This window comes from Callithrix jacchus, chromosome Y (genome assembly GCF_049354715.1).
Source record: "Callithrix jacchus isolate 240 chromosome Y, calJac240_pri, whole genome shotgun sequence".
In the NCBI taxonomy this organism is placed as follows: Eukaryota; Metazoa; Chordata; class Mammalia; order Primates; family Cebidae; genus Callithrix; species Callithrix jacchus.
The window spans coordinates 3,478,039-3,505,307 of NC_133525.1; the positions used below are offsets into that span (position 1 = coordinate 3,478,039).

Here is a 27,269-nt window from a genome sequence, read left to right on the forward strand (position 1 = left end):
TACCTCGCGGGAGGTCGATGGAGGCGTGGTATGGGCGTGGCCTCACTGGAGGTCAATGGCTACGGGGCTTGGGCGTGACCTCGCGGGAGGTCGATGGAGGCGTGGTCTGGGCGTGGCCTAGTGGCGAGATCAAGAGCGGTGGGGCTTAGCGTGACCTCGCGGGAGGTCGATGGAGGCGTGGTCTAGGCGTGGACTCGCGGAGGCGTATCTCCGGCCGCGGTATTTCCGGATCCGCGCCGCTCACGCCGGCGGCTCCGGGCTGAAGTCTGCGGCCTCTCGGTTCCCGGCGTGGACGCCATGGTGCTGTTCCCGGTTATCGGGAAGCTGCTGCACAAACGCGTGGTGCTGGCCAGCGCCTCTCCACGCCGCCAGGAGATCCTCAGCAACGCGGTGCGGCCTGGGCCTGGGCGGGGCGGGGGGACGGGGACGGAGGGGCCGAACCAGCCGGGCCCAGCGACTCAGGACCTCTAGGGATGGGGGAGGGGAGAGTGACCCGGGACCCCTAGGGATGGGGGAGGGGAGAGCGACCCGGGACCCCCAAGGATGGAGGAGGGGAGAGCGACCCGGGACTCCTAGGGATGGGGGAGGGGAGAGTTACCGGGACCCCTAGGGATAGGGGAGGGGAGAGTGACCCGGGACCCCTAGGGATGGGGGAGGGGAGAGTGACCCGGGACCCCTAGGGATGGGGGCGGGGAGAGTGACCCGGGACCCCTACGGATAGGGGAGGGGAGAGTGACCCGGGACCCCTAGGGATGGAGGAGGAGAGAGACCCCTAGGGATGAGGGAGGGGAGAGCGACCTGGACCTGTATGAGTGGGGGACGGGAGACTGACTTGGAACCCCTAGGGATAGGGGGTGAGAGTGACCCAGGACCCATAGCGAAGGGGCAGGGGAGTGACCCGGGACCCCTAGGGATGAGGGGAGGGGGCAGAGTGACCCAGGACTCCTAGTGATGTGGGAGAAAAGAGGGACTTCAGTCTTCTAGGGATGGAGTGGGTCCTAGTGGCTGAAAGTTGGCTTTGCAGGTGGCCTGTGGGAAGTGTTTTTTGGAACCCTGGGTGGGGGAGATTTGATTGTGGGTGCTAGGCGCCTAGGCAGTGGGTGTCTGCTTCTTCTGGAAGCCTAATCACATGGCGGAGAGCACTGGAGGGGAGAAGACTGGTTTGTTCCCGGTCTTTATTTTGGAGGGCTTCCAGCCATCCCCCGTTGAAACATCTAGTTTTTCATTCATAGAGCTATGAGAAAGCACAGCTTAGGTTTCAGTGGTTTTCAGTTAGAACAAATGGCAAAAAGAAAAAGGAAAAAAACCTGAAAACATTACTTTGAAGGCTTGTAGCCAGAAGAATTAGAATTGAATACAAACTGGAGAAAATAATAAAAACCAAAAACCGCTAGACAAGACCAGAATGTAACAGCAGGTGTGACGACAGGCTTTGAAACATAATTTTTCTCTTTCCAGTTTTATTGAAAGAATAATTATGGTAAGACTGCTTTGCTTTATTTTTATTTTATTTTATTTTATTTATTTATTTATTTAGACACGGAGTTTCGCTCTGGTTGCCCGGACTGGAGTGCAGTGGTGCAATCTCGGCTCACTGCAACCTCCACCTCCAGGGTTCAAGCAGTTCTCCTCCTCAGCCTCCCGAGTAGCTGGGATTACAGGCACCTGCCACCACAACCGGCTAATTTTTGGGCAGGCTGGTCTCGATGTCTTGACCTGGTGATCCACCCGCCTCGGCCTCCCAAAGTGCTGGGATGACAGGCGTGAGCCACCGTCCCCGGCCATGGTGTCTGCATCCCCATGGCAGGAAGGAGAAGGGAGGAGTACAGACCCCCACCCCGGGCTGGAAGGATTTCCCTCCAAGTCTGTGTCCCCACACGTGGCCCAGAATGGCTGCTGTGGCACCGGCCATTGCGTGAACGTTACTTCTGCTCGATAGAGCTTTGGAGGGTGGTCAGGGTTCCATCGGCGCCGGGACGACCCGGCCGCACAGCAGGCATTTGCTTCCGCGGCGCGCTGGCCCAAGAGCTGGTCCGGGAGAACCCGCATCTGCAGGTGACCGTGTTCGACCTCCCCGAAACCATCGAGCTGGCCGCACACTTCCAACCCGCCGGGCCGCAGGCGGCTCAGGTCCGATTCGCTGCCGGTGAGGCTTCCCAGCGTTTGCCCTGCTGCCTCACCGCCTTCCAGAGAGCACGCGGGGCGGCGTGCGTGCATGCGTGTTTCTGCGTGTGCGTTTCCACGCTGTGTGTCTCTGGGTGTCTGTGTGCATAGCTGACTGTGCTGTGCTTGTGTGTCTCTGTGTGCTATGTCCTTGTATGTGTGGTGTGTGTGTATGTGTGTCTCTGTGTGGTATGACCTTGTGTGTCTGTGCGTGATACTCTGTCTCTGTGTCTGCGTCTGCACATGTGTGTGTGCATGGCATGTCTGTGCTGTGTGGTGTGTGTCATAGGTGTCTGTGCATATGTGACTGCTGCGTGTATGTGTGTGCCTGTGTGTGTGTCTGCATCTGTGTGCATGGTGTGTGGCTGTGGGTGTGCATATGTGACTGCTGCATCCGCGTTTGTGTGTCTGTGTGTGTTTCTGCATCTCTGTACATGTGTGTGTGTGTGTGTGCCTGCATCTGTCTGCGTGTGGGTACCTGTCAGTGAGTCTCTGCATGTCCACGTCTGTGGGTGCCCATCTCTGCATTTTGTCTCCGTCTGCATGTCCCTGTCTGCGGGTGTATCTCTGCGTGTCCGTGCGTGTCTGTGGGTGCCTGTTTGTGGCATGTGATGCATGTGTGTCTGTCTGCGTCCGTGGGTATGCCTGTGGATGTGTGTGTGTGGGTACACAGAGACACGAAGGCATCTCTAAACAGGTAGACGTGACCGGGCACGGTGGCTCACACCTGTAATCCCAGCACATTGGGAGGCCGAGGTGGGCGGATCACCTGAGGTCGAGAGTTCAAAACCAACCTGACCAACATGGAGAAACCCCATCTCTAGTAAAAATACAAAAAACTCGGCCGGGCGCGGTGGCTGACGCCTGTAATCCCAGCACTTTGGAGGCCATGGCAGGTGGATCACCTGAGGTCGGGAGTTCAAGACCAGCCTGACCAACATGGTGAAACCGCATCTTAAAAAAAAAAAATACAAAAAACTTAGCTGGGTGTGGTGGTGGGCACCTGTAATCCCAGCGACTCGGGAGACTGAAGCAGAAGAATCACTTGAACCCAGGAGGGAGGCGGAGGTCGCAGTGAGCCGAGATCAGACCAGTGCACTCCAGCCTGGGATATGAGCAAAACTCCACCTCAAATAAACAAGAACATAATAATAATAATAAATACAAAAGAACCACCAGGTGGGCGGCTGTGTGAAGCTATCCTGGGTGTAGGTACTGGGCCAGGTGGGGTGTGGGGGGAAGGGTAACGGCTGACCTCCGTGACCACGGGCGTCCACGGCACCGAGGCCACAGAAGGAAACCACACAAGAGCTGCAACAGGGCAGCCCCAGGTTAGAGTGAGGGGAGAACTTCCAGGTCGCGGCCGCAGGTGCCCGCACGGATTGAGAGGAGACACCTCCCGAGCCATAACTCGGCAGCATCCAACGTCAGCCAGGCCTGCGGGCAGAGGTGCTGGGCACCTCCATGCCCCTCTTCCCCCCAAGGTTTCTGGGTACCTTTCTAGTTTTTAAAGAAACACAATTGGCTGGGCACCGTGGCTCACTAATCCCAGCACTTTGGGAGGCTGAGGCAGGAGGATCACCTGAGATCAGGAGTTTGAGACCAGCCTTGCCAAGACAGTGAAACCCTGTCTCTACCAAAAATAAAAGTATTAGCTGGATGTGGTGGCAGGTGCCTGTAATCCCAGCTATTCGGGAGGCTGAGTCAGGAGAATCGCTTGAACCAGGGAGGGGAGGTTGCAGTGAGCCAAGATCGAGCCACTCCACCGCAGCCCAGCCTGAGTGACAGCGCAAGACAACTTGTCAAAAAAAAAGGGTGGGGGGACACGTATCTCCCAACATATCTTCTAATCTTTAAGATTCCTTTCCTGTGAGACCGTTAAATTTGTTTTATTTTATTTGAGATGGAGTTTTGCTTTTAGGATACATCAGGCACCAAGGCTGGAGTGCAGTGTAGATGATAGTTGTCAAGAATGTTCCATGTAGGGGATAGTGGCTCTGGGAACGGTGCTCCCTGAATGTGCTGGGCACAGGTGCTCTGGGGACGGGGCTCCTTTTGTCTGCTGGGCAGTGGTGCTCCCTGCATCCGTTGGACATCGGTGCTCTATGGACAGTGCTCCCTGTGTCTGCTGGACAGTGGTGCTCCGTGCATCTGCTGGACATCGGTGCTCTATGGACAGTGCTCCCTGTGTCTGCTGGGCAGCCGTGCTCTGGGGATGGTGTTCCCCATGTCTGCTGAACACCAGTGCTCTGAGGACGGTACTCCCTGTGTCTGCTGGGCAGCCGTGCTCTGGGGACGGTGTTCCCCGTGTCTGCTGGACACCAGTGCTCTGAGGACAGTACTCCCTGTGTCTGCTGGGCAGTGGTGCTCCCTGCATCTGCTGGACACCGCTGCTCTGGGGACGGTGCTCCCTGTGTCTGCAGGACAGAGGTGCTCAGGGTGTGATGCTCCATGCATCCTTCCCATCAGCTCTCCCTGCAGGACCGCGTAGACCTCCCGCCTCTGGCTCCATGCTGAAGGATTTACCTGGGACGCCCTAGCAAGAACAGCCCTGCCATGCCTGGTTTTCCTAACCCCAGGCCGGAGGCAGGGCTGGGTGCATGGGGGGGCAAGCCTGCTGTGACAGCCACTCGGGGCTCCAGGAGTGTGTGTGGTGCCTGCTGTGCAGGAGGGCCTGGCGGGAGGGAGGAGGGAGGAGGCAGGAGTTAGGAGGGGTCTCGGCACAGCCAGCAGCTCGTGCTGCAGACAACAGTCACTGAGCAACGCACGGAGTGGGATGGGGAACCCGGGGCATGTGGGATGCGGAACCTAGGGAATGTGGGACGGGGAACCCGGGGGGATGTAGGACTGGGAATGCGGGACGGGGAACCCAGGGGGGTGTAGGACTGGGAACACCGGGAATGTGGGACGGGGAACCCGGGGGGATGTAGGACTGGGAACACCGGGAATGTGGGACGGGGAACCCGGGGGGATGTAGGACTGGGAATGCGGGACGGGGAACCCGGGGGGATGTAGGACTGGGAACACCGGGAATGTGGGACGGGAACACGGGGACCCCAGAGCATGTGGGGCAGGGAACCCGGGGCATGTGGGAAGGGGAACCCCGGGAATGCGGGACGGGGAACCCGGGGGGGTGTAGGACTGGGAACACCGGGAATGTGGGACGGGAAACACGGGGAACCCAGAGCATGTGGGGCAGGGAACCCGGGGCATGTGGGAAGGGGAACCCCGGGAATGCGGGACAGGAAACACGGGGAACCCGGGGCATGTGGGAAGGGGAACCCCAGAAATTTCGGACGGGGAACCCACGGCATGTGAGACGGGACCCCAGGGAATGTGGGACTCCGAACCAGGGCATGTGGAATGCGGAACCCCGGAAATGTGAGACGGGGAACCCGGGGGAATGTGGGAAGGGAACCCCGGAAATGTGGGATGCGGAACCCGGGGAATGTGGGACGGGGAACTCGTGGAATGTGGGAAGGGGAACGTGGGGAATGCGGAACCCGGGGAATGCGGGAAAGGGAATCCCGGGAATATGGGAAGGGGAACCCCAGAAATTTCGGACGCGGAACCCATGGCTTGTGAGACGGGACCCCAGGGAATGTGGGACTCCGAACCCGGGGCATGTGCAGCCTGGGCGCCTGAGTAAGACTCCATCTCGGGAAAAAAAAAAAAATCTTTAGTGGTCGGGGATAAACATTCGTGGATTATTTCCGTTACCGTTATTTCTAGTTTGTCCACCACCCGATGCATGTTCCTGTTAAGAAATGACAGTAGAGAGTATCTCTGCACAAGGTCCGTCAATTGCACGACGTGCCGGGAAGTCCTGTTGCCAGGAAACAAACACTCCAGTTTTTACAGTAGCTCCAATTACACGCAGAAAAAAACTTCAACATATCAACTGTTCATTATTTAATTTATTGATGAGTAGACGAGGAATTGCTTTTTTGTTTTTTTTTGTTTGTTTGTTTTTTTATAAACGGTCTTGCTCCGTCACCCAAGCTGGAGTGCAGTGGCATCATTTGCTCACTGCAGCCTCGACCTCCCCCCCTCAAATGATCCTCCTACCTCGGTTTCCCATGTAGCTGGTGCAACAGGTGTGTGCCACCATGCCCACCTGGTTTTTATAATTTTATTAGTAGAGACAGGGTCTGGCTATGTTGCCCAGGCTGGTCTTGAACTGCTGGCCTCAAGTGATCCTCCTGCTTCACCTCCCAGTACCTGAGGGTTCAGATGTGCACCACCACACCCAGCTAATTATTAAATACTTTGTAGAGACAGGATCTCGCCGTGTTGCCCAGGCTGGTCTTGAACTCCTGGCCTCAAGCGATCCTCCCGCCTAGCTTCTCTAGTCACTGGGATACTATGCTTTACTTCAGCATCTAGATTGGGTCTCACACTCACAGTTCAGGAACCTCAGCTCTGTGTTTGATCTCTGTGCAGTGCACCTGCTGACATTTGACTCAGTCCCTTCTGCTACAGTCATTAAATCATGGATGAAGAGTGTCTGTAGACAGTGTCTGTATTTCCTCCCAGGCATGAGCTATTGAAAACAAAGTTCCAGAAGAAGAGAGAGATCCCTTGAGGTCAGGAGTTCGAGAACAGCCTGGCCAACATGGCAAAATCCCATCTCTACAAAAAAATCAACCAGGCTTGGTGGCAGACGCCTGCAACCCCAGCTACTTGGGAGGCTGAGGCAGGAGAATCGCTTGAACCAGGGAGGGGAGGTTACAGTGAGCCAAGATCGAGCCACTGCACTCCAGCCCAGCCTGAGTGACAGCACAAGACAACCTCTCAAAAAAAAAAAGGGACACATATCTCCCAACATATCTTCTAATCCTTAAGATTCCTTTCCTGTGAGACCCTTAAATTTGTTATGTTTTATTTTATTTGAGATGGAGTTTTGCTCTTGGGATCCATCAGGCAGCCATGCTGGAGTGCAGTGGCGTGATCTCAGCTCACTGCAACCTCCGCCTCCTGGATTGAAGCAACTCTCCTGTATCAGCCTCCCGAGTGCTTGGAATTATAGGCACCACCACCATGCCTGGCTAATTTTTGTATTTTTTTTGTAGAGATGTGTTTTCACCATGTTGGTCAGGCTGGTCTTGAACTCCTGACCTCAAATGATCCACCCACCTCAGCTTTCCAAAATGGTGGGATTACAGGCATGAGTCACCGCATCCAGCCATCGTAGATTCTTTATATAAGAAATTCTTTATTTCCCTCTGATGTCCCTTTAAAGACGCAGTGATGGAGGTGTTGTAGGTATGGGAGTGCCTCTCTGTGAACGTGGCTGGTTTGGTTTGAGTTTCTCAAGTTAGGTAACTTCGGGTCACTTCTTTATTATTTTGTTTCTAAACATGTCTTCACATCCGGTGAAACTATCGTGTATAGACTGTGAGCTGTGAAACGTGTTTTGAGTATGCTATCCAGTAGCGATTCGGATTTCAGTAAAGGTTTAACACGTTCCTCCTGTGTTGAGAGATACACATCAGGCAACTGCTACACTCACTGTGTGTCTATTAGCCAAAGTATCAGGGTGTTTGGATGAGGCTACCGGTTACAAGATACATGCCATGTCCGGGTTGTTTTGTCTTTTTTCTCTTAGCGGAAAAACTCAAAGAAGTCTCTTCGTTCACAGTATGTTCTGAGTTGGGTTGATAGTTATCAAGAATGTTACATGTACATGATAGTTTTCAAGAATGTTACATGTAGATGATACTTATGAAGAATGTTAAACGTAGATGATACTTATGAAGAACGTTACATGTAGATGATAGTTATCTAGAATGTTAAATGTAGATATAGTTATCAAGAATGTTAAATGTAGATGATAGATATCAAGGATGTTAAATGTAGATGTTAGTTATCAAGAATGTTACATGTAGATGATAGATATCAAGAATGTTAAATGTAGATGATAGTTATCAAGAATGTTAAATGTAGATGATAGTTATGAAGAATGTTAAATGTAGATGATAGTTATCAAGAATGTTAAATGTAGATGATAGATATCAAGGATGTTACATGTAGACGATAGATATCAAGGATGTTACATGTAGACGATAGATATCAAGGATGTTAAATGTAGATGTTAGTTATCAAGAATGTTACATGTAGATGATAGATATCAAGAATGTTAAATGTAGATGATAGTTATCAAGAATGTTACATGTAGATGATAGATATCAAGAATGTTAAATGTAGATGATAGTTATTAAGAATATTAAATATAGATGATAGTTATCAAGAATGTTAAATGTAGATGATAGTTATCAAGAATGTTACATGTAGATGATAGTTATCAAGAATGTTAAATGTAGATGATAGTTATCAAGAATGTTACATGTAGATGATACTTATCAAGAATGTTACATGTAGATGACAGTTATCAAGAATGTTACATGTACATGACAGTTATCAAGAATGTTACATGTAGATGACAGCTGTCGAGAATGTTCCATGCAGGCGACAGCTGTCGAGAATGTTCCATGCAGGCGATACCTGTCGAGAACGTTTCATGTACGCGATAGTTGTCGGGAACGTTCCATGTAGGCGATAGTTGTCGGGAACGTTTCATGTAGGCGATAGTTGTCGGGAACGTTTCATGTAGGCGATACTTGTCGAGAACGTTTCATGTAGGCGATAGCTGTCGGGAACGTTCCATGTAGGCGATACTTGTCGGGAATGTTTTATGTAGGCGATAGTTGTCGGGAATGTTTCATGTAGGTGATAGTTGTCGGGAACGTTTCATGTAGGCGATAGTTGTCGGGAACGTTTCATATAGGCGACAGTTGTCGGGAACGTTTCATGTAGGTGACAGTTGTCGGGAACGTTTCATGTAGGTGATAGTTGTCGGGAATGTTTCATGTAGGTGATAGTTGTCGGGAATGTTTCATGTAGGTGATAGTTGTCGGGAAAGTTCCATGTAGGTGATAGTTGTCGGGAACGTTTCATGTAGGCGACAGTTGTCGGGAACGTTTCATGTAGGCGATAGTTGTCGGGAACGTTTCATGTAGGCGACAGTTGTCGGGAATGTTTCATGTAGGTGATAGTTGTCGCCGAGAACGTTTCATGTAGGTGACAGTTGTCGGGAATGTTTCATGTAGGTGACAGTTGTCGGGAACGTTCCATGTAGGTGATAGTTGTCGGGAAAGTTCCATGTAGGTGACAGTTGTCGGGAACGTTCCATGTAGGCGACAGTTGTCGGGAACGTTCCATGTAGGTGATAGTTGTCGGGAACGTTCCATGTAGGCGACAGTTGTCGGGAACGTTCCATGTAGGTGACAGTTGTCGGTAACGTTCCATGTAGGTGATAGTTGTCGGGAACGTTCCATGTAGGTGACAGTTGTCGGGAAAGTTCCATGTAGGCGATAGTTGTCGGGAACGTTCCATGTAGGCGACAGTTGTCGGGAACGTTCCATGTAGGTGACAGTTGTCGGTAACGTTCCATGTAGGTGACAGTTGTCGGGAACGTTCCATGTAGGTGATAGTTGTCGGGAACGTTCCATGTAGGCGATAGTTGTCGGGAACGTTCCATGTAGGCGACAGTTGTCGGGAACGTTCCATGTAGGCGACAGTTGTCGGTAACGTTCCATGTAGGTGATAGTTGTCGGGAACGTTTCATGTAGGTGATAGTTGTCGGGAAAGTTCCATGTAGGTGATAGTTGTCGGGAACGTTCCATGTAGGTGATAGTTGTCGGGAAAGTTCCATGTAGGTGACAGTTGTCGCCGAGAACGTTTCATGTAGGTGACAGTTGTCAGGAAAGTTCCATGTAGGTGACAGTTGTCGGGAAACTTCCATGTAGGTGATAGTTGTCGCCGAGAACGTTTCATGTAGGTGACAGTTTTCGGGAAAGTTCCATGTAGGTGATAGTTGTCGGGAACGTTCCATGTAGGTGATAGTTGTCGGGAACGTTTCATGTAGGTGATAGTTGTCGGGAACGTTTCATGTAGGTGATAGTTGTCGGGAATGTTTCATGTAGGTGATAGTTGTCGGGAAAGTTCCATGTAGGTGATAGTTGTCGGGAACGTTCCATGTAGGTGATAGTTGTCGGGAACGTTTCATGTAGGCGACAGTTGTCGGGAACGTTTCATGTAGGCGATAGTTGTCGGGAACGTTTCATGTAGGCGACAGTTGTCGGGAATGTTTCATGTAGGTGATAGTTGTCGCCGAGAACGTTTCATGTAGGTGACAGTTGTCGGGAATGTTTCATGTAGGTGACAGTTGTCGGGAACGTTCCATGTAGGTGATAGTTGTCGGGAAAGTTCCATGTAGGCGACAGTTGTCGGGAACGTTCCATGTAGGCGACAGTTGTCGGGAACGTTCCATGTAGGTGATAGTTGTCGGGAACGTTCCATGTAGGCGACAGTTGTCGGGAACGTTCCATGTAGGTGACAGTTGTCGGTAACGTTCCATGTAGGTGATAGTTGTCGGGAACGTTCCATGTAGGTGACAGTTGTCGGGAAAGTTCCATGTAGGCGATAGTTGTCGGGAACGTTCCATGTAGGCGACAGTTGTCGGGAACGTTCCATGTAGGTGACAGTTGTCGGTAACGTTCCATGTAGGTGACAGTTGTCGGGAACGTTCCATGTAGGTGATAGTTGTCGGGAACGTTCCATGTAGGTGATAGTTGTCGGGAACGTTCCATGTAGGCGACAGTTGTCGGGAACGTTCCATGTAGGTGACAGTTGTCGGTAACGTTCCATGTAGGTGATAGTTGTCGGGAACGTTTCATGTAGGTGATAGTTGTCGGGAAAGTTCCATGTAGGTGATAGTTGTCGGGAACGTTCCATGTAGGTGATAGTTGTCGGGAAAGTTCCATGTAGGTGACAGTTGTCGCCGAGAACGTTTCATGTAGGTGACAGTTGTCAGGAAAGTTCCATGTAGGTGACAGTTGTCGGGAAACTTCCATGTAGGTGATAGTTGTCGCCGAGAACGTTTCATGTAGGTGACAGTTTTCGGGAAAGTTCCATGTAGGTGATAGTTGTCGGGAACGTTCCATGTAGGTGATAGTTGTCGGGAACGTTTCATGTAGGTGATAGTTGTCGGGAACGTTTCATGTAGGTGATAGTTGTCGGGAATGTTTCATGTAGGTGATAGTTGTCGGGAAAGTTCCATGTAGGTGACAGTTGTCGGGAACGTTTCATGTAGGCGATACTTGTCGGGAATGTTTCATGTAGGCGATAGTTGTCGGGAATGTTTCATGTAGGTGACAGTTGTCGGGAACGTTTCATGTAGGTGACAGTTGTCGGGAACGTTTCATGTAGGTGATAGTTGTCGGGAATGTTTCATGTAGGTGATAGTTGTCGGGAAAGTTCCATGTAGGTGATAGTTGTCGGGAACGTTTCATGTAGGCGACAGTTGTCGGGAACGTTTCATGTAGGCGATAGTTGTCGGGAATGTTTCATGTAGGTGACAGTTGTCGGGAACGTTTCATGTAGGTGACAGTTGTCGGGAACGTTTCATGTAGGTGATAGTTGTCGGGAATGTTTCATGTAGGTGATAGTTGTCGGGAAAGTTCCATGTAGGTGATAGTTGTCGGGAACGTTTCATGTAGGCGACAGTTGTCGGGAACGTTCCATGTAGGTGATAGTTGTCGGGAACGTTCCATGTAGGTGATAGTTGTCGGGAACGTTTCATGTAGGCGACAGTTGTCGGGAACGTTTCATGTAGGCGATAGTTGTCGGGAACGTTTCATGTAGGCGACAGTTGTCGGGAATGTTTCATGTAGGTGATAGTTGTCGCCGAGAACGTTTCATGTAGGTGACAGTTGTCAGGAACGTTCCATGTAGGTGATAGTTGTCGGGAAAGTTCCATGTAGGTGACAGTTGTCGGGAACGTTCCATGTAGGTGACAGTTGTCGGGAACGTTCCATGTAGGTGATAGTTGTCGGGAACGTTCCATGTAGGCGACAGTTGTCGGGAACGTTCCATGTAGGTGACAGTTGTCGGTAACGTTCCATGTAGGTGATAGTTGTCGGGAACGTTCCATGTAGGTGATAGTTGTCGGGAAAGTTCCATGTAGGTGATAGTTGTCGGGAACGTTCCATGTAGGTGATAGTTGTCGGGAAAGTTCCATGTAGGTGACAGTTGTCGCCGAGAACGTTTCATGTAGGTGACAGTTGTCAGGAAAGTTCCATGTAGGTGACAGTTGTCGGGAAACTTCCATGTAGGTGATAGTTGTCGCCGAGAACGTTTCATGTAGGTGACAGTTTTCGGGAAAGTTCCATGTAGGTGATAGTTGTCGGGAACGTTCCATGTAGGTGATAGTTGTCGGGAACGTTCCATGTAGGTGATAGTTGTCGGGAAAGTTCCATGTAGGTGACAGTTGTTGAGAATGTTACATGTAGATTGTAGCTATCAAGTATGTTAAATGTAGGTATCCTAGAAAGAATATACCAGAGTTATTTGTCCTCTCAAAGGGAAAATTCAATGTAGACACGAAGAATTGTTATCAGTGTATTAGATGCCAGCCATAGTTACTCGTTGAAACAGTGATTGTCATCAGGTTTAACGAGCACTGGAAAAATACGTACGTTCAACTACGTCATGAGTAGCAGATTGAGTTTCCATAATTGCATTTGCCACGTGATTACCCACTCCTCTCCTGCAACGGAAATGCACTGCAATGCAACGTGTTCACAGGAAGTGAACATAAGACCATTCCGTTGTCTCTGCTTCTACACCACTGCGTCTCAGAGTGCATAAAATACTGCCTGTTGATCCATATAAAAGGACACTGTTTACAGAGGCTGGCTGGTGGGGTACCAAGATATTACATGTGTACACTCTACAGTACTTACACGGTAACATAGAAACAGCCCCTTTCCTATCATCAGCACTCAAAGTCGGCTCAGTCTTCATGATTTCTTTCTTTTACTTTTATTTTTGAGACAGAGTCTCGCCGTGTCACCAGGCTGCAGTGCGGTGGCGCGATATCGGCTCACTGCACCCTCCACCTCCTGGGTTCAAGCGATTCTCCTGCCTCAGCCTCCCTGGTAGCTGGGATTACAGGCACTCAGCAGCACGCTCAGCTGATTTTTGTATTTTTAGTAGAGACAGCGTTTCACCACGTTGTCCAGGCTGGTCTCGAACTCCTGACCTCGTGATCCGCCTGCCTCAGCCTCCCAAAGTGCTGGGATTCCAGGTGTGAGCCACCACGCCCCGCCTAATACCAATGAGTTTTGTCCGTCTTGAGGGTTTCATTTAGAAACCTTCATGGGCAACTGTGGCTTCCTGTGTATTTGCTTTCATTCTTCCCCATTTCTTTTTATTTATTTATTCTTTTTTTTTCTTGAGATGGAGTTTCACTCTTGTTGCCCAGGCTGGAGTGCAATGGCACCATGTCCGCTCACCACAACCTCCGCCTCCCGGGTTCAAGCGATTCTCCTGCCTCAGCCTCCTGAGTAGCGGGGATTACGGGCATGTGCCACCACTCCTGGCTAATGTTGTATTTTTAGTAAAGATAGGCTTTCTCCATTGAGGTTGTCAGGCTGGTCTCTAACTCCCAACCTCAGGTGATCCGCCCACCTTGGCCTCCCAAAGTGCTAGGATTACAGGTGCGAGCCACCGCGCCCGGCCCATTCTTTCCCATTTATGGTGTGGATACGGCTTTATCCCTAACTTCCACCCCAGGGAATCTCTGCTGAAACTACGTGCCCTGTTCAACTCATTTCTACACCTCCTGTAGAGACATTTGTTGACTTTCCCCCGCCCCCACAGTGTATTTTTTTTTTTTTGCAGTTTTTGTAATATTTTTTTCTTCCAAAACACAATTTATTGAATAACCTATCAATAACCATCATCACATTTCCCCATATGTATTCAGTTTCTCTTCAGACACTTCCACTCTACTTGTTTTTTCTTCTCTAAGCAAAAACAAGGTACATTTAAACAATGTTAGTTCTCTCTTCTCCACGCGACGGCATAAAGCCGACACAGACCATCCATTTACCCTGGAGAAATCCGCCTTTGGATGGTACATGCTCTGCTTTTTAAAGTAACCATTCGTCTTACCCATCAATCAACCCCGCAGATTGAGAAGCAAATGCTGGTACGTGACAGTTAAAAGACGCAGCAGGAAAGCCAGTCTGTGCCTCCCTGCTCTTAATGACTCCCTGTTCCCCCATTTTCCGAGGTGAGGAGATCAGAGAAGTTTGCCTAAAAAGATATCTCGACAGTAATTGGGGGTTTGCGGTTTATCTTGGATCAGAGAGGGGACTTGAGCTCTGAACAGCTCAATTTCCTTGTCTTAATTCTTGCAGTCTCTTAATTTTTTTTCCCCAGAGTCTCACTCTGTCACCCAGACTGGAGTGCAGTGGCGCCATCTCAGGTCACTGTAACCTTCGCCTCCCGGGTTCAAGCGATTCTCCTGCCTCAGCCTCCCAAGTAGCTGGTATGAGAGGCACCTGCCACCACGCCTGGCTAATTTTGTATTTTTAGTAGAGACAGGATTTCTCCATGTCTGCCAGGCTGGTCTCGAACTCCTGACCTCAAGTGATCCACCCACCTCAGCCTCCCAAAGTGCTTCGATTACACACGTGAGCTACCGTGCCAGGCCAGGGAATTTCTTTATGGCCAGCTTTTATATCCTCAGGGTGGAGGGAAAGTTAGAGTTCTGTTTTTAGGGTTTATGGCTGGCATTGAGGTACAGGTGTTTCGGTTTCTAGGACCCACGTTGGGAAAGACGGATTCTAGTTTCTATGGCTTCCTTGGGGCAAAATCGGTCTGAGAGACAGGTGGGTGGGAGAAGGTCGGAGAGAAAGGTTTGCTTCTGAGGCTGCTTATAAGCTCTTCATTTTAGGGTGTCCTTTTCTGAGACCCAACAGAGGCATAATTGTTGGTTTTGTTCATTTACTTTATGAAAAAATAAATACATTAATATAGCGGGTATCTAATTGTTTTATATAGTTTCCTGTCTGCTCTGTAGTTGTGAAGTTCTGCTTTTCATCTGGGAAATATGGTGTCTATTGAACATTTTATAACAGGAAGAGGACAAAGCAACACCAGGGCCAGCCGTTCATGTCTGTCATCCCAGCACTTTGGGAAGCCGAGGCGGGCATATCACCTAACGTCAGGAGTTCGAGACCAGCCTGGCTCTCCTGATAAAGCCCCGTGTCTACTATGAACTTAAAAATCATCTGGGTGTGGTTGCGAGCGGCTGTAGTCCCAGCTACTCAGGAGGCTGAGGCAGGAGAATCGCTGGAACCCTGGAGGCGGAGGTTGCGGTGAGCCGAGATCGAACCTCTGCACTCCAGCCTGGGCAACAGCGTGAGACTCTGTGAAGTAAAAACAACAAGGTCAGGGAAAAGAAAGCAGCGCCAGGCTGTGTTCCCCCGTGATTTCGCGTATGTGTAGACCGTTTTCATCTCTGTTTCTCATTTGCTGTGATCTTTTTGGTTTTCTTTTGCGCGTTTTCCATGGGAAAGCGTTGTGATTCTTCTTTTCCAAAGCCTCAGGTCAAAGTGTCGTTCGTTTATTTCCGTTTTCTATTCTTACTTAGGAAAGGCCTTTGTAGGTAAGATGCACTGGCTCTTCACTGATGCGTTTTTCTGAAATGCATATGATGACTGTGTGTTTCTTTTACCCTTTTGAATGTGTTAAACGTTCTTTTATGCTTTTAGTCTTTATTTAGCATAAATAGCATGCAGATATTCAAACTGCATCTGAGATGGTTTGCTGAACCCCGACAATTTGAGACAGGACTCAGTTAATGTAGAAAGTTTATTTTGCCAAACTTAAGGACGCATGCCCGTGACATAGCCTCAGGAGATCCTGATGATACATGTTCCTGGTGGTCAGGGCAGAGCATGGTTTTATTACTGTAGGGACATGTGAGACATCAATTAATATATGTATGAAGTACATTGGGGCGGGCTCGGTGGCTCACACCTGTAATCCCAGCACTTTGGGAGGCTGAGCTGGGTGTATCACCTGAGGTCAGGAGTTCGAGACCAGTCTGGCCAACATAGTGAAACCCCATTTCCACTAAAAATACAAAAAATTTGCCAGGCGTGGTGGTGGGCACCTATCCTCCCAGCTACTGGGGAGGCTGAGGCAGGAGAATCACTAGAACCTAGAAGTTGGAGGTTGCAGAGAGCTGAGACTGTGCCTTGCACTCCAGCCTGTGCTACAAGAGCAAAAAAAAAAAAAGGAAATACAGTCATTGAGAGGCACGGACAACTGGGGCAGGGAGGGGGCTTCCGGTTCACAGGTGGGTGAGATAGAAATGGTGCATTCTTATTTCTTTTTTTGAGATGGAGTCTTGCTGTGTTGCCCAGGTTGGAGTGCAGTAGCAGAATCTCGGCTCACCGCACCTCTGCCTCCCAGGTTCAAGTGATTCTCCTGCCTCAGCCTCCCAAGTAGCTGGGAGTACAGGCATGGCCAATTTTTTGTATTTTTAGTAGAGACGGGGTTTCACCATGTTGGCCAGGGTGGTCTCGATCTCCTGACCTCATGATCCGCCTGCCTCAGCCTCGCAAAGTCCTGGGATGACAGCCAGCATGCCCAGCCAAGTGTTTCCCAAGGCGGCCGTGAGACATCCGTCTACCCCAGTGACCGCAGGGCTGAGTGCGCAGAATGGAAGCCGGTTGCCCTTGAGCACGTCCCAGCTTGACTTTGTTTTTTTAGCTTTTGATTTTGGGGACCGAGGATACTTCCCTTTCACCGCCTCCGTTACGATACGTAGACCGTGTGCTTTATTCACAGAATTAAAATGTATTTATATATATGTGAAAGAAGCAAGAGCTACGAGCGTTCAGCCACCTTGAAGTGTTGTTAAGGAAATTGTGTAGCAAGTGGACTGCCTCTGGGCCTCTCCGGAGCCAGAGGGAAATGTCATTGCTCTGATACTTCTCCTTGTCTTATTGAGAAGAACGGCGTGGCCAATTCTACGGCCAGTGGCCTATTCCTAGCATTCAATTCTAAAGGGACTGTACGGTGGCTCGTGCCTGTACTCCCAGCACTTTGGGAGGCCGAGGCGGGCAGATCATGGGGTCAAGAGACAGAGATCATCCTGACCAAGATGGTGAAACCCCATCTCTACTAAATATACCTGTGGGACGGGGAACCCGAGGCATGTGGGACGCGGAACCCGAGGCATGTGGGACGCGGAACCCGGGGAATGCCGGACGGGGAACCCCGGAGAATGCGTGATGGGGAACCTAGGGCATGTGGGACGCGGAACCCGAGGCATGTGGGACGCGGAACCCGAGGCATGTGGGACACGGAAAGCCGGAGAATGTGGGACGCGGAACCCGAGGCATGTGGGACACGGAAAGCCGGAGAATGCGTGATGGGGAACCTGGGGCATGTGGGACCTGGAACCCGGGGCATGTCGGACGGGAAACACCGTGAATGTGGGACGGGAAACACCGGGAATGTGGGAAGGGGAACACAGGGAACCCGGGACACGTGGGAAGGTGAATCCCGGAGAATGTGGAACGGGGGAACACCGGGAATGTGTGTCAGGTAACCTGGGGGATGTGGGACGCGGAACCCCGGGAATGTGGGACGGGGGGAACCCGGCGCATGTGAGAAGGGGAACCCTGGGGAATGTGGGACGGGGGGAACCCGGCGCATGTGAGAAGGGGAACCCTGGGGAATGTGGGACGGGGAACCCCGGAAATGTGAGATGCGGAACCCCGGAAATGCGGGACGGAGAACTCGGGGAATGCAGGAAGGGGAATCCCGGGAATGTGGGAAGGGGAACCGCGGAAATTTCGGACGTGGAACCCGCGGCATGTGAGACGGGGACTCCACGGAACGTGGGACTCCGAATCCGGGGCATCTGTAATGCAGAAGCCCGGAAATGTTGGATGCGGAACCTGGGCATGTGGGACGGGAAACCCCGGAAATGTGGGACCAGGAACCCTGGAAATCTGGGACGGGAACCCAGGGAATGTGGGAAGGGGAGCCCGGGAAATGCGGGAAAGGGAACACGGGGAATGCGGGACGGGGAACCCGGGGCATGTGGAAAGGGGAACCCGGGGAATGCGGGAAGGGGAACCCCGGAGAATACCTGATGGGGAACCTGGGGCATGTGGGAACAGGAACCCGGGGCATGTGGGACGGGAAACACCGTGAATGTGGGACGGCCAACACCGGGAATGTGGGACAGGGAACACCGGGAATGTGGGACGGGAAACACCGGGAATGTGGGACGGGGAACACCGGGAATGTGGGACGGGGAACACCGGGAATGTGTGATCGGGAACCCGGGGAATGTGGAACGCGGAACCCGGGGCACGTGGGAAGGGGAATCCCGGAGAATGTGGAACGGGGGAATACCGGGAATGTGGGTCGGGTAACTTGGGGAATGTGGGAAGGGGAACACCGGGGGATGTGGGACAGGGAACCCGGGGCATGTGGGACGCGGAACCCCGGGAATTTGGGATGGGGAACCCGGCGCATGTGCGAAGGGGAACCCTGGGGAATGTGGGACGGGGAACCGGAGAAATGCGGGAAGGGGAACCCCGGAAATGCGGGACGGAGAACTCGGGGAATGCAGGAAGGGGAATCCCGGGAATGTGGGATGTGGAACCCAGGGAATGTGGGAAGGAGAACCGCGGAAATTTCGGACGTGGAACCCGCGGCATGTGAGACGGGGACTCCACGGAATGTGGGACTCCGAACCCGGGGCATGTGTAATGCAGAAGCCCGGAAATGTTGGATGCGAAACCTGGGGCATGTGGGACGGGAAACCCCGGAAATGTGGGACCAGGAACCCTGGAAATCTGGGACGGGAACCCAGGGAATGTGGGAAGGGGAGCCCGGGAAATGCGGGAAACGGAACACGGGGAATGCGGGACGGGGAACCCGGGGCATGTGGAAAGGGGAACCCGGGGAATGCGGGAAGGGGAACCCCGGGTATGTGTGACGCGGAACCAGGGGCATGTGGGAAGGGGAACCCTGGAGAATACCTGATGGGGAACCTGGGGCATGTGGGACGGGAAACACCGGGAATGTGGGACGGGGAACACCGGGAATGTGGGATCGGGAACCCGGGGAATGTGGGAAGGGGAACACAGGGAACCCGGGGCACGTGGGAAGGGGAATCCCGGAGAATGTGGAACGGGGGAATACTGGGAATGTGGGTCGGGTAACTTGGGGAATGTGGGAAGGGGAACCCGGGGCATGTGGGACGCGAAACTCCGGGAATTTGGGATGGGGAACCCGGCGCATGTGCGAAGGGGAACCCTGGGGAATGTGGGACCAGGAACCGGAGAAATGCGGGACGGAGAACCCGGGGAATGCAGGAAGGGGAATCCCGGGAATGTGGGATGTGGAACCCAGGGAATGTGGGAAGGGGAACCGCAGAAATTTCGGACGCGGAACCCGCGGCATGTGAGACGGGGACTCCACGGAATGTGGGACTCCGAACCCGGGGCATGTGTAATGCAGAAGCCCGGAAATGTTGGATGCGAAACCTGGGGCATGTGGGACGGGGAACCCCGGAAATGTGGGATGGGAACCCGGGGAATGTGGGAAGGGGAGCCCCGGGAATGTGTGACGGGGAACCCGGGAAATGCGGGACGGGGAACCCGGGGCATGTGGGATGCGGAACCTGGGAAATGTGGGACGGGGAACCCGGGGAATGTGGGACGGGGAGCCACGGGAATGCGGGATGGGAACCCGGGGAATGTGGGACGGTGAGCCCCGGGGAATGTGGGACGGGGTACACGGGGAACCCGGAGCATGTAAGACGGAAACCCGGGGAATGGGAACCCGGGAAATGAGAGACGGGGAGCCCCGGGAATGTGGGATGGAGAACCCGCGGAACGCGGGAAGGGGAACCCCGGGCATTTGGGACACGGAACCCTGGGAATGTGGGACGGGGAACCCAGGAAATGTGGGATGCGGAACCCCGAGAATGTGGGACGGGGAACACGGGGAACCCGTGGCATGTGGGACGGAAAGCCGGGGAATGTGGGAAGGGGAACCCGGGGAATGCGGGATGGTGACCCAGTGAATGCGGGACGCGGAACCCGAGGAATGTGGGACGCCGAACCCTGGGAATGTGGCACGTGGAACCCGGGGAATGCGGGACGGGGAACCTGGGAAATGTGGGAAGGGAAACCCGGGGCATGTGGGACGCAGAACCAGGGGCATGTGCGACGCGGAACCCGGGAATGTGGGACGGGGAACCCGGGGAATACGGGAAGGGGAACCCCGGGAATGTGCGACGCGGGACCCGGGCACGTGACCTGCTTGTCAGGTATTCCTGCTCGCCAAAGGCAACAGCAACAGCCCTTCCTCCTACCGTATTGGTGGAGGGCCGCCTGCCTGTCATTCCAGACCTCACTTTGGGGCTGATATTCGGGCTCAGAAGAATCTCGGTGTCATGTATTTATTTTTTGAGGCAGAGTCTCGCTGTCTCGCCCAGGCTGGAGTGCAATGGCGCCATCTCAGCTCACTGCAACCTCCGCCTCCCGGGTTCAAGTGATTCTCCTGCCTCAGCCTCCCGAGTACCTGGGATTACAGGCACCCGTCACCACGCCCGGCTAATTTTGTATTTTTAGTAGAGATGGGGTCTCTCCGTGTTGGCCAGGCTGGTCTCGAACTCCCGACCTCAGGCGATCCTCCCCTTTCGGCCTCCCAAAGTGCTGGGATGACAGGCCTGAGTCTCCGCGCTCGACCACAATCTCTGTTTTAAATAATGAAGGGGAGCCGATCAGATCCAGAACAACCCCACCCAACGGAAATGACAGCTACTTTCTAAAGCATTTAGATGTTACGAAGCAGATTCGTGCACTTAATAGAAATCGAGCATCATTATCACGTAAGAAACCTCAGGAAGGTTATCTTACCAACTGCAATTGATAAGAGAGTTGTTCTTCCTATAAAAGCACCTAGTATTAAAGAAAGGCTTTGAGGGCTTCATTCATATGCCATTCACTCTTCTTTCCTTTTTGAGGTGAAGTTTTGCTCTCTAGGCCAGGCTGGAGTGCAGTGATGCCATCTCGGCTCACTGCAGCCTCCGCCTCCCGGGTTCCAGGAATTCTCTCACCTCAGCCTCCCAAGTAGCTGGGATTAGACACCCACCATGATGCCTGGCGAATTTTTGTGTTTTTAGAAGAGACGGGGCTTCGTTATGTGGACCAGGCTGATCTCAAACTCCTGACCTCAAATAATCTACCTGCCTCAGCTTCCCAAAGTGCTGGGATTACAGGTTTGAGCCACTGCCCCCGGCCACCATTAATTATATATATAAATGTTTTATATATATATATGTTATATATAATTATATATTATTTAATTATTATATAATACATAATATATACTAAAATTTTTATTATGTATTATATATATAATTTTATTGCATTTTAGGTTTGGGGGTACATGTGAAGAACATGTAGGATAGTTGCATAGGTACACACGTAGCAGTGTGATTTGCTGCCTTCCTCCACATTACTTGTATCTGGCATTTCTCCCCATGCTATCTCTTTCCAAGTCCCCACCCCCCACTGTCCCTCCCCTATTTCCCCCAACATACCCCAGTGTGTGATGCTCCCCTCCCTGTGTCCATGTGTTCTCATTGTTCAACACCCACCTATGAGTGAGAACATGTGGTGTTTGATTTTCTGTTCTTTTGTCAGTTTGCTGAGGATGATGGTTTCCAGCTTAGTCCATGTCCCTACAAAGGATACAAACTCTTTTTTGATGGCTGCGTAGTATTCCATGGTGTATATGTGCTACATTTTCCCTGTCCAGTCTACCATCAATGGGCATTTGGGTTGGTTCCAGGTCTTTGCTATTGTAAACTGTGCTGCAGTGAACATTCGCGTGCATGTGTCCTTATACTAGAACGATTTATAGTCCTTTGGGTATATACCAAGTAATGGGATTCCTGGGTCAAATGGAATTTCTATTTCTAGTGTCCTAACTCCAAATACCTCTGACTGGGACCTAATTTAGAAATAGGATCTTTGCAGATGGAATTAAGTCAAGAGGAGGTCATTATAGCAGACCCTTGAGAAGGCCACGTGGGGACAGAGGCACAGAGTGGAGTGCTGCGGCCACAAGCCCAGGGATGCTGGAGCCCCCAGACCTCGGGGAGGCCAGAAGGATCCTCCCTTCCACCCTTACAGATACCCCAGAGTAATGTTCAATCGAACACCTAGGCACCCCATGCTCCAGTCAAGTGAACACATAATATGAACTCTTCCAACGTCGTTCTCAGTATAAGAAGGCCCCTACAGGCAATGACACGTGTCCTTTTAAGAGACAGACGAGGAGACACAGACGCTGAAGGAGAAGTCCGTCCATCCCTAGAGGATCTGGGAGGCAGGAAGCATGTCTGGGTCTTAATCCCTCTCCTGGTGCAGCAACATTCATATCAGATTAGAGCCCATATTGATGACCTCATTTTACCCGAATTACCTCTTTAAACATCCTAACACTCTGAGGTCCTCGGGGTTCAGGCTTTAACCCATGAATTTCAGAGATGACGGTGTTGGAAATAGATACTCAGTGCTGCAAAGAAAATCAGCCCTGAGACAGAGGATCTTTCAGCCACGCAGTTTTTACTTCCCGGACTGCAGGAAGGGGGCCCTCACTAGCCACGTGCCAAGAAAATGTGGAAAGCGGAACGACAGGAATGCGGGACGTGGAACCGGGGGCATGTGGGATGCGGAACCCGGGGAATGTGGGACGGGGAACCCCGGGGCATGTGGGATGCGGAACCCCGGAAATGTGGGACGGGGAACCCGGGGAATGTGGGACGGGGAACCCGGGAAATGTGGGATGAGAAACCCGGGGCATGTGGGACGGAAACCCAGGGAATGTGGGACGGGAACCCGGGGAATGTGGGACGGGAACCCGGGAAATGTGGGACGGGGAACCCGGAGCATGTAAGACGGAAACCCGGGGAATGTGGGAAGGGGAACCCGGGAAATGAGAGACGGGGAGCCCCGGGAATGTGGGATGGAGAACCCGCGGAACGCGGGAAGGGGTACCCCGGGCATTTGGGACACGGAACCCTGGGAATGTGGGACGGGGAACCGGGGGCATGTAGGAAGGGGAACCCAGGAAATGTGGGATGCGGAACCCCGGGAATGTGGGACGGGGAACACGGGGAACCCGTGGCATGTGGGACGGAAACCCAGGGAATGCGGGAAGGGGAACCCGGTGAATGCGGGACGTGGAACCCGGGGAATGTGGGAAGGAGAACCCCGGGAATGTGGGACGCGCAACCCTGGGAATGTGGCACGTGGAACCCGGGGAATGCGGGACGCGGAACCCAGGGAATGTGGGACATGGTACCTGGGGAATGCGGGAAGGGGAATCCAGGGAATGTGGGATACGGAACCCGGGGAATGTGGGGCAGGGAACCCGGATAATGTGGGAAGGGGAACCCCAGAAATTTCGGACGCGGAACCCGCGGCATGTGAGACGGGGACCTCAGGGAACGTGGAACTCTGAACCCTGGGCATGTGGAATGCGGAACCCCGGAAATGTGGGATGAGAAACCCGGAGCATGTGGGACGGAAGCCCCGGAAATCCGGGACAGGGAACTCGGGGAATCTGGGACGGGGAACCCGGGGCATGTGGGACGTAGAACCAGGGGCGTGTGCGACGCGGAATCCCGGGAATGTGGGATGGAGAACCCGGGAATGTGGGAAGGGGAACCCAGGAAATGAGAGACGGGGACCCCCGGGAATGTGGGATGGAGAACCCGCGGAACGTGGGAAGGGGAACCCGGGGCATTTGGGACACGGAACCCTGGGAATGTGGGACGGGGAACCGGGGGCATGTAGGAAGGGGAACCCAGGAAACGTGGGATGCGGAACCCCGAGAATGTGGGACGGGGAACACGGGGAACCCGTGGCATGTGGGACGGAAAGCCGGGGAATGCGGGATGGTGACCCAGTGAATGCGGGACGCGGAACCCGGGGAATGTGAAATGCGGAACCCCGGAAATATGGGATGAGAAACCCGGGGCATGTGGGACGGGGAACCCGGGAAGGGGAACCCCGGGAATGTGGGAAGGGGAACCCGGGGCATGTGGGACGCAGAACCAGGGGCATGTGCGACGCGGAACCCGGGAATGTGGGACGGGGAGCCCCGGGAATGTGCGACGCGGGACCCGGGCACGTGACCTGCTTGTCAGGTATTCCTGCTCGCCAAAGGCAACAGCAACAGCCCTTCCTCCTACCGTATTGGTGGAGGGCCGCCTGCCTGTCATTCCAGACCTCACTTTGGGGCTGATATTCGGGCTCAGAAGAATCTCGGTGTCATTTATTTATTTTTTGAGGCAGAGTCTCGCTGTCTCACCCAGGCTGGAGTGCAATGGCGCCATCTCAGCTCACTGCAACCTCCGCCTCCCGGGTTCAAGTGATTCTCCTGCCTCAGCCTCCCGAGTACCTGGGATTACAGGCACCGGTAACCACGCCCGGCTAATTTTGTATTTTTAGTAGAGACGGTGTTTCTCCGTGTTGGCCAGGCTGGTCTCGAACTCCCGACCTCAGGCGATCCTCCCCTTTCGGCCTCCCAAAGTGCTGGGATGACAGGCCTGAGTCTCCGCGCTCGACCACAATCTCTGTTTTAAATAATGAAGGGGAGCCGATCAGATCCAGAACAACCCCACCCAACGGAAATGACAGCTACTTTCTAAAGAATTTAGATGTTACAAACCAAGTTCATGCACTTAATAGAAATTGAGCATCATTATCACGTAAGAAACCTCAGAAAGGTTATCTTACCAACTGCAATTGATAGGAGAGTTGTTCTTCCTATAAAAGCACCTAGATATTAAAGAAAGGCTTTGAGGGCATCGCTCATATGCTCATACTTTTTATATTTTTAGTAGAGACGGGGTTTCTACTAATTTTTGTATTTTTAGTAGAGATGGGGTTTCACCATATTGGTTAGGCTGGTCTAGAACTCCTGACCTCGTGATCTACCCACCTCAGCCTCCCAAAGTGCTTGGATTACAGGCCTGAGCCACTGCGCCCAGCCATATGTATCTGCTCACTTATGTTTTTGAGACAAGGTCTCACCCGGAGACCCAGGCTGGTATGCAGTGGCGCAGTCACAGCTCCCGGCAGCCTTGCCTTCGGGGCTGAAGCCATCCCCCCACCTTAGCCTCCTGAGTAGCTGGGACTAACTACACTATGTTGCTCAGGTTGGTTTCAAACTCCTGGGCTCAAACCATCCCCCCACCTTACCCTCCCAAAGTGCTAGCATGGCAGGCGTGAGCCACAGTGTCTGGCCTTGTAACAATCATCTGTCACCTATCCTTCTTCTGTCCATCATTTATTATCTATCCATCCGTCCATCTACCCATCAATTCATCCATCTTTCTCACCCATGCATCCATCCATCCATCCACCTACCCATCCATCCACCCATCATCCATCATCTATTCACCCATGTATCCTTCTCACCCTGCATCCATCCATCCATCTATCTACCCATCATCTACCATCTATTCACCCATCCATCCTTCTCACCCATGCATCCATCCATCCACCTACCTACCCATCCATCCATCCATCTCATCCATTCATCATCTATCATCTATTCATCCATCCATCCTTCTCACCCATGCATCCATCCATCTACCCATCCGTCATTTACCATCTATTCACCCATCCATCCTTCTCACCCATCCATCCATCTACCCATCATTTACCATCTATTCACCCATCCATCCTTCTCACCCATGCACCCATCCATCCATCCACCTATCCATCACCCACCATGTATTCACTCATCCATCCTTCTCATCCATGCCTCCATCTATCCATCCATTTATCTCGGTGTGCATTATCTATCTATTCATCCATCCATCAATCTATCCATCCATCCGCCTATGTATCACCCAGCATCTATTCATCCATCCATCCTTCTCATCCTTGCATCCATGTATCCATCCGTCCATCTGTCTACCTACCCACCCATCATGTCCCATTTATCCATCCATCCTTCTCGTCCATGCATGCATCCATCCATCCATCTGCCATCCATCATCCATGCATCTTTCTACCATCTGTTCATCCATCCATCCAGGAGAACGGGAACAGGCCCAGGCCATGCAGCCAGCCAGCCAGCCATCTCTCAATCTAATCTCCCTGTCTCTCTCCCCTCCCCTACTTGCGTGGGTCTCCTGGGCAGGGCTTCTCGGCAGCCTCTGTTCACTGTTCTGAGCTCCAGTTGCCCGCTGTGTGCTCTGCTGGCCCCTGAAGGATCCCTGCCTGGCTGGCCAAGACTCCAGCTCTGCTCTCCCCTCAGGGGCCGGCCTGCTGCTGGTGGAGACACTGCTGGACGAAGAGAAGAGGGAGGCCCGGGTCGCCCTGCTGCAGTCGCTGAACATGCTGGTGCAGGTGGGGGGCAGGGAGCGGAGCCCGGGCGAGTACCAGCGCTTGCTAGAGCAACACGGCTTCTGCCAGGTGCAGGTGGCACACTTGGGGGGTATCCTGGATGCCATGCTGGCCACCAGAGTGGGTCCCTGAAACCCAGGCAGCGTGCTCATGATAGGGACACCCTCCCGCAGGCTGCAGGGGGCCGCCCCATCCCCAGCTGCCACAGGACAGTCACACAGGAACATGCAGTCGTGGGTGAATAAAGAAAGCGAAAGCCTGTGTCTGGCTCCTCTGTGGGGGGTTTGATGAGGGAAGAGGCTGCATCTGGGACGGAGGCTGCATCTGCGGAGGAGGGGAAGGAGGGAAAGGACAGTGCATTTGGGGAGGAGGTGAAGGAGGCTGCATTTGGGGAGGAAGGGAAGGAAGCTGCATTTGGGGAGGAAGGGAAGGAGGGTGCATCTGGGGAGGAAGGGAAGGAGGGTGCATCTGGGGAGGAAGGGAAGGTGGGTGCATCTGGGGAGGAGGTGAAGGAGGCTGCATTTGGGGAGTAACGGAAGGAGGCTGCATCTGGGGAGGAAGGGAAGGAGGGTGCATCTGGGGAGGAAGGGAAGGTGGGTGCATCTGGGGAGGAAGGGAAGGAGGGTGCATCTGGGGAGGAAGGGAAGGAGGGTGCATCTGGGGAGGAAGGGAAGGAGGGTGCATCTGGGGAGGAAAAATTACCACACACTGAACTCCAGCCTGATGTGTTTTTTCAGACTGTTTTGCTCTCATTGCCAAGGCCAGAGAGCAATGGCGCAATCT

At 52.6% G+C, this 27,269-nt stretch overlaps 1 protein-coding gene across 2 annotated transcripts; it reads left to right on the plus strand.

Annotated features, from left to right (window-relative positions):
- Positions 1–218: 218 nt before the first annotated feature.
- Positions 219–26,745, plus strand: LOC128930732 (putative bifunctional dTTP/UTP pyrophosphatase/methyltransferase protein). Of its 2 annotated transcripts, none has more exons than XR_008479038.2 (2): positions 219–390; positions 26,398–26,745. XR_008479038.2 is itself a non-coding variant. In XM_054251641.2 (2 exons), exons 1-2 carry the CDS (start codon positions 1,801–1,803, stop codon positions 26,616–26,618), a joined length of 567 nt encoding a protein of 188 aa, XP_054107616.1. In that variant the 5' UTR covers positions 418–1,800; the 3' UTR covers positions 26,619–26,745. The 2 variants fall into 2 exon arrangements, 1 of the variants encoding a protein (XP_054107616.1); XM_054251641.2 differs by lacking the exon at positions 219–390 and adding an exon at positions 418–2,146.
- The last annotated feature ends 524 nt before the right edge of the window (positions 26,746–27,269 follow it).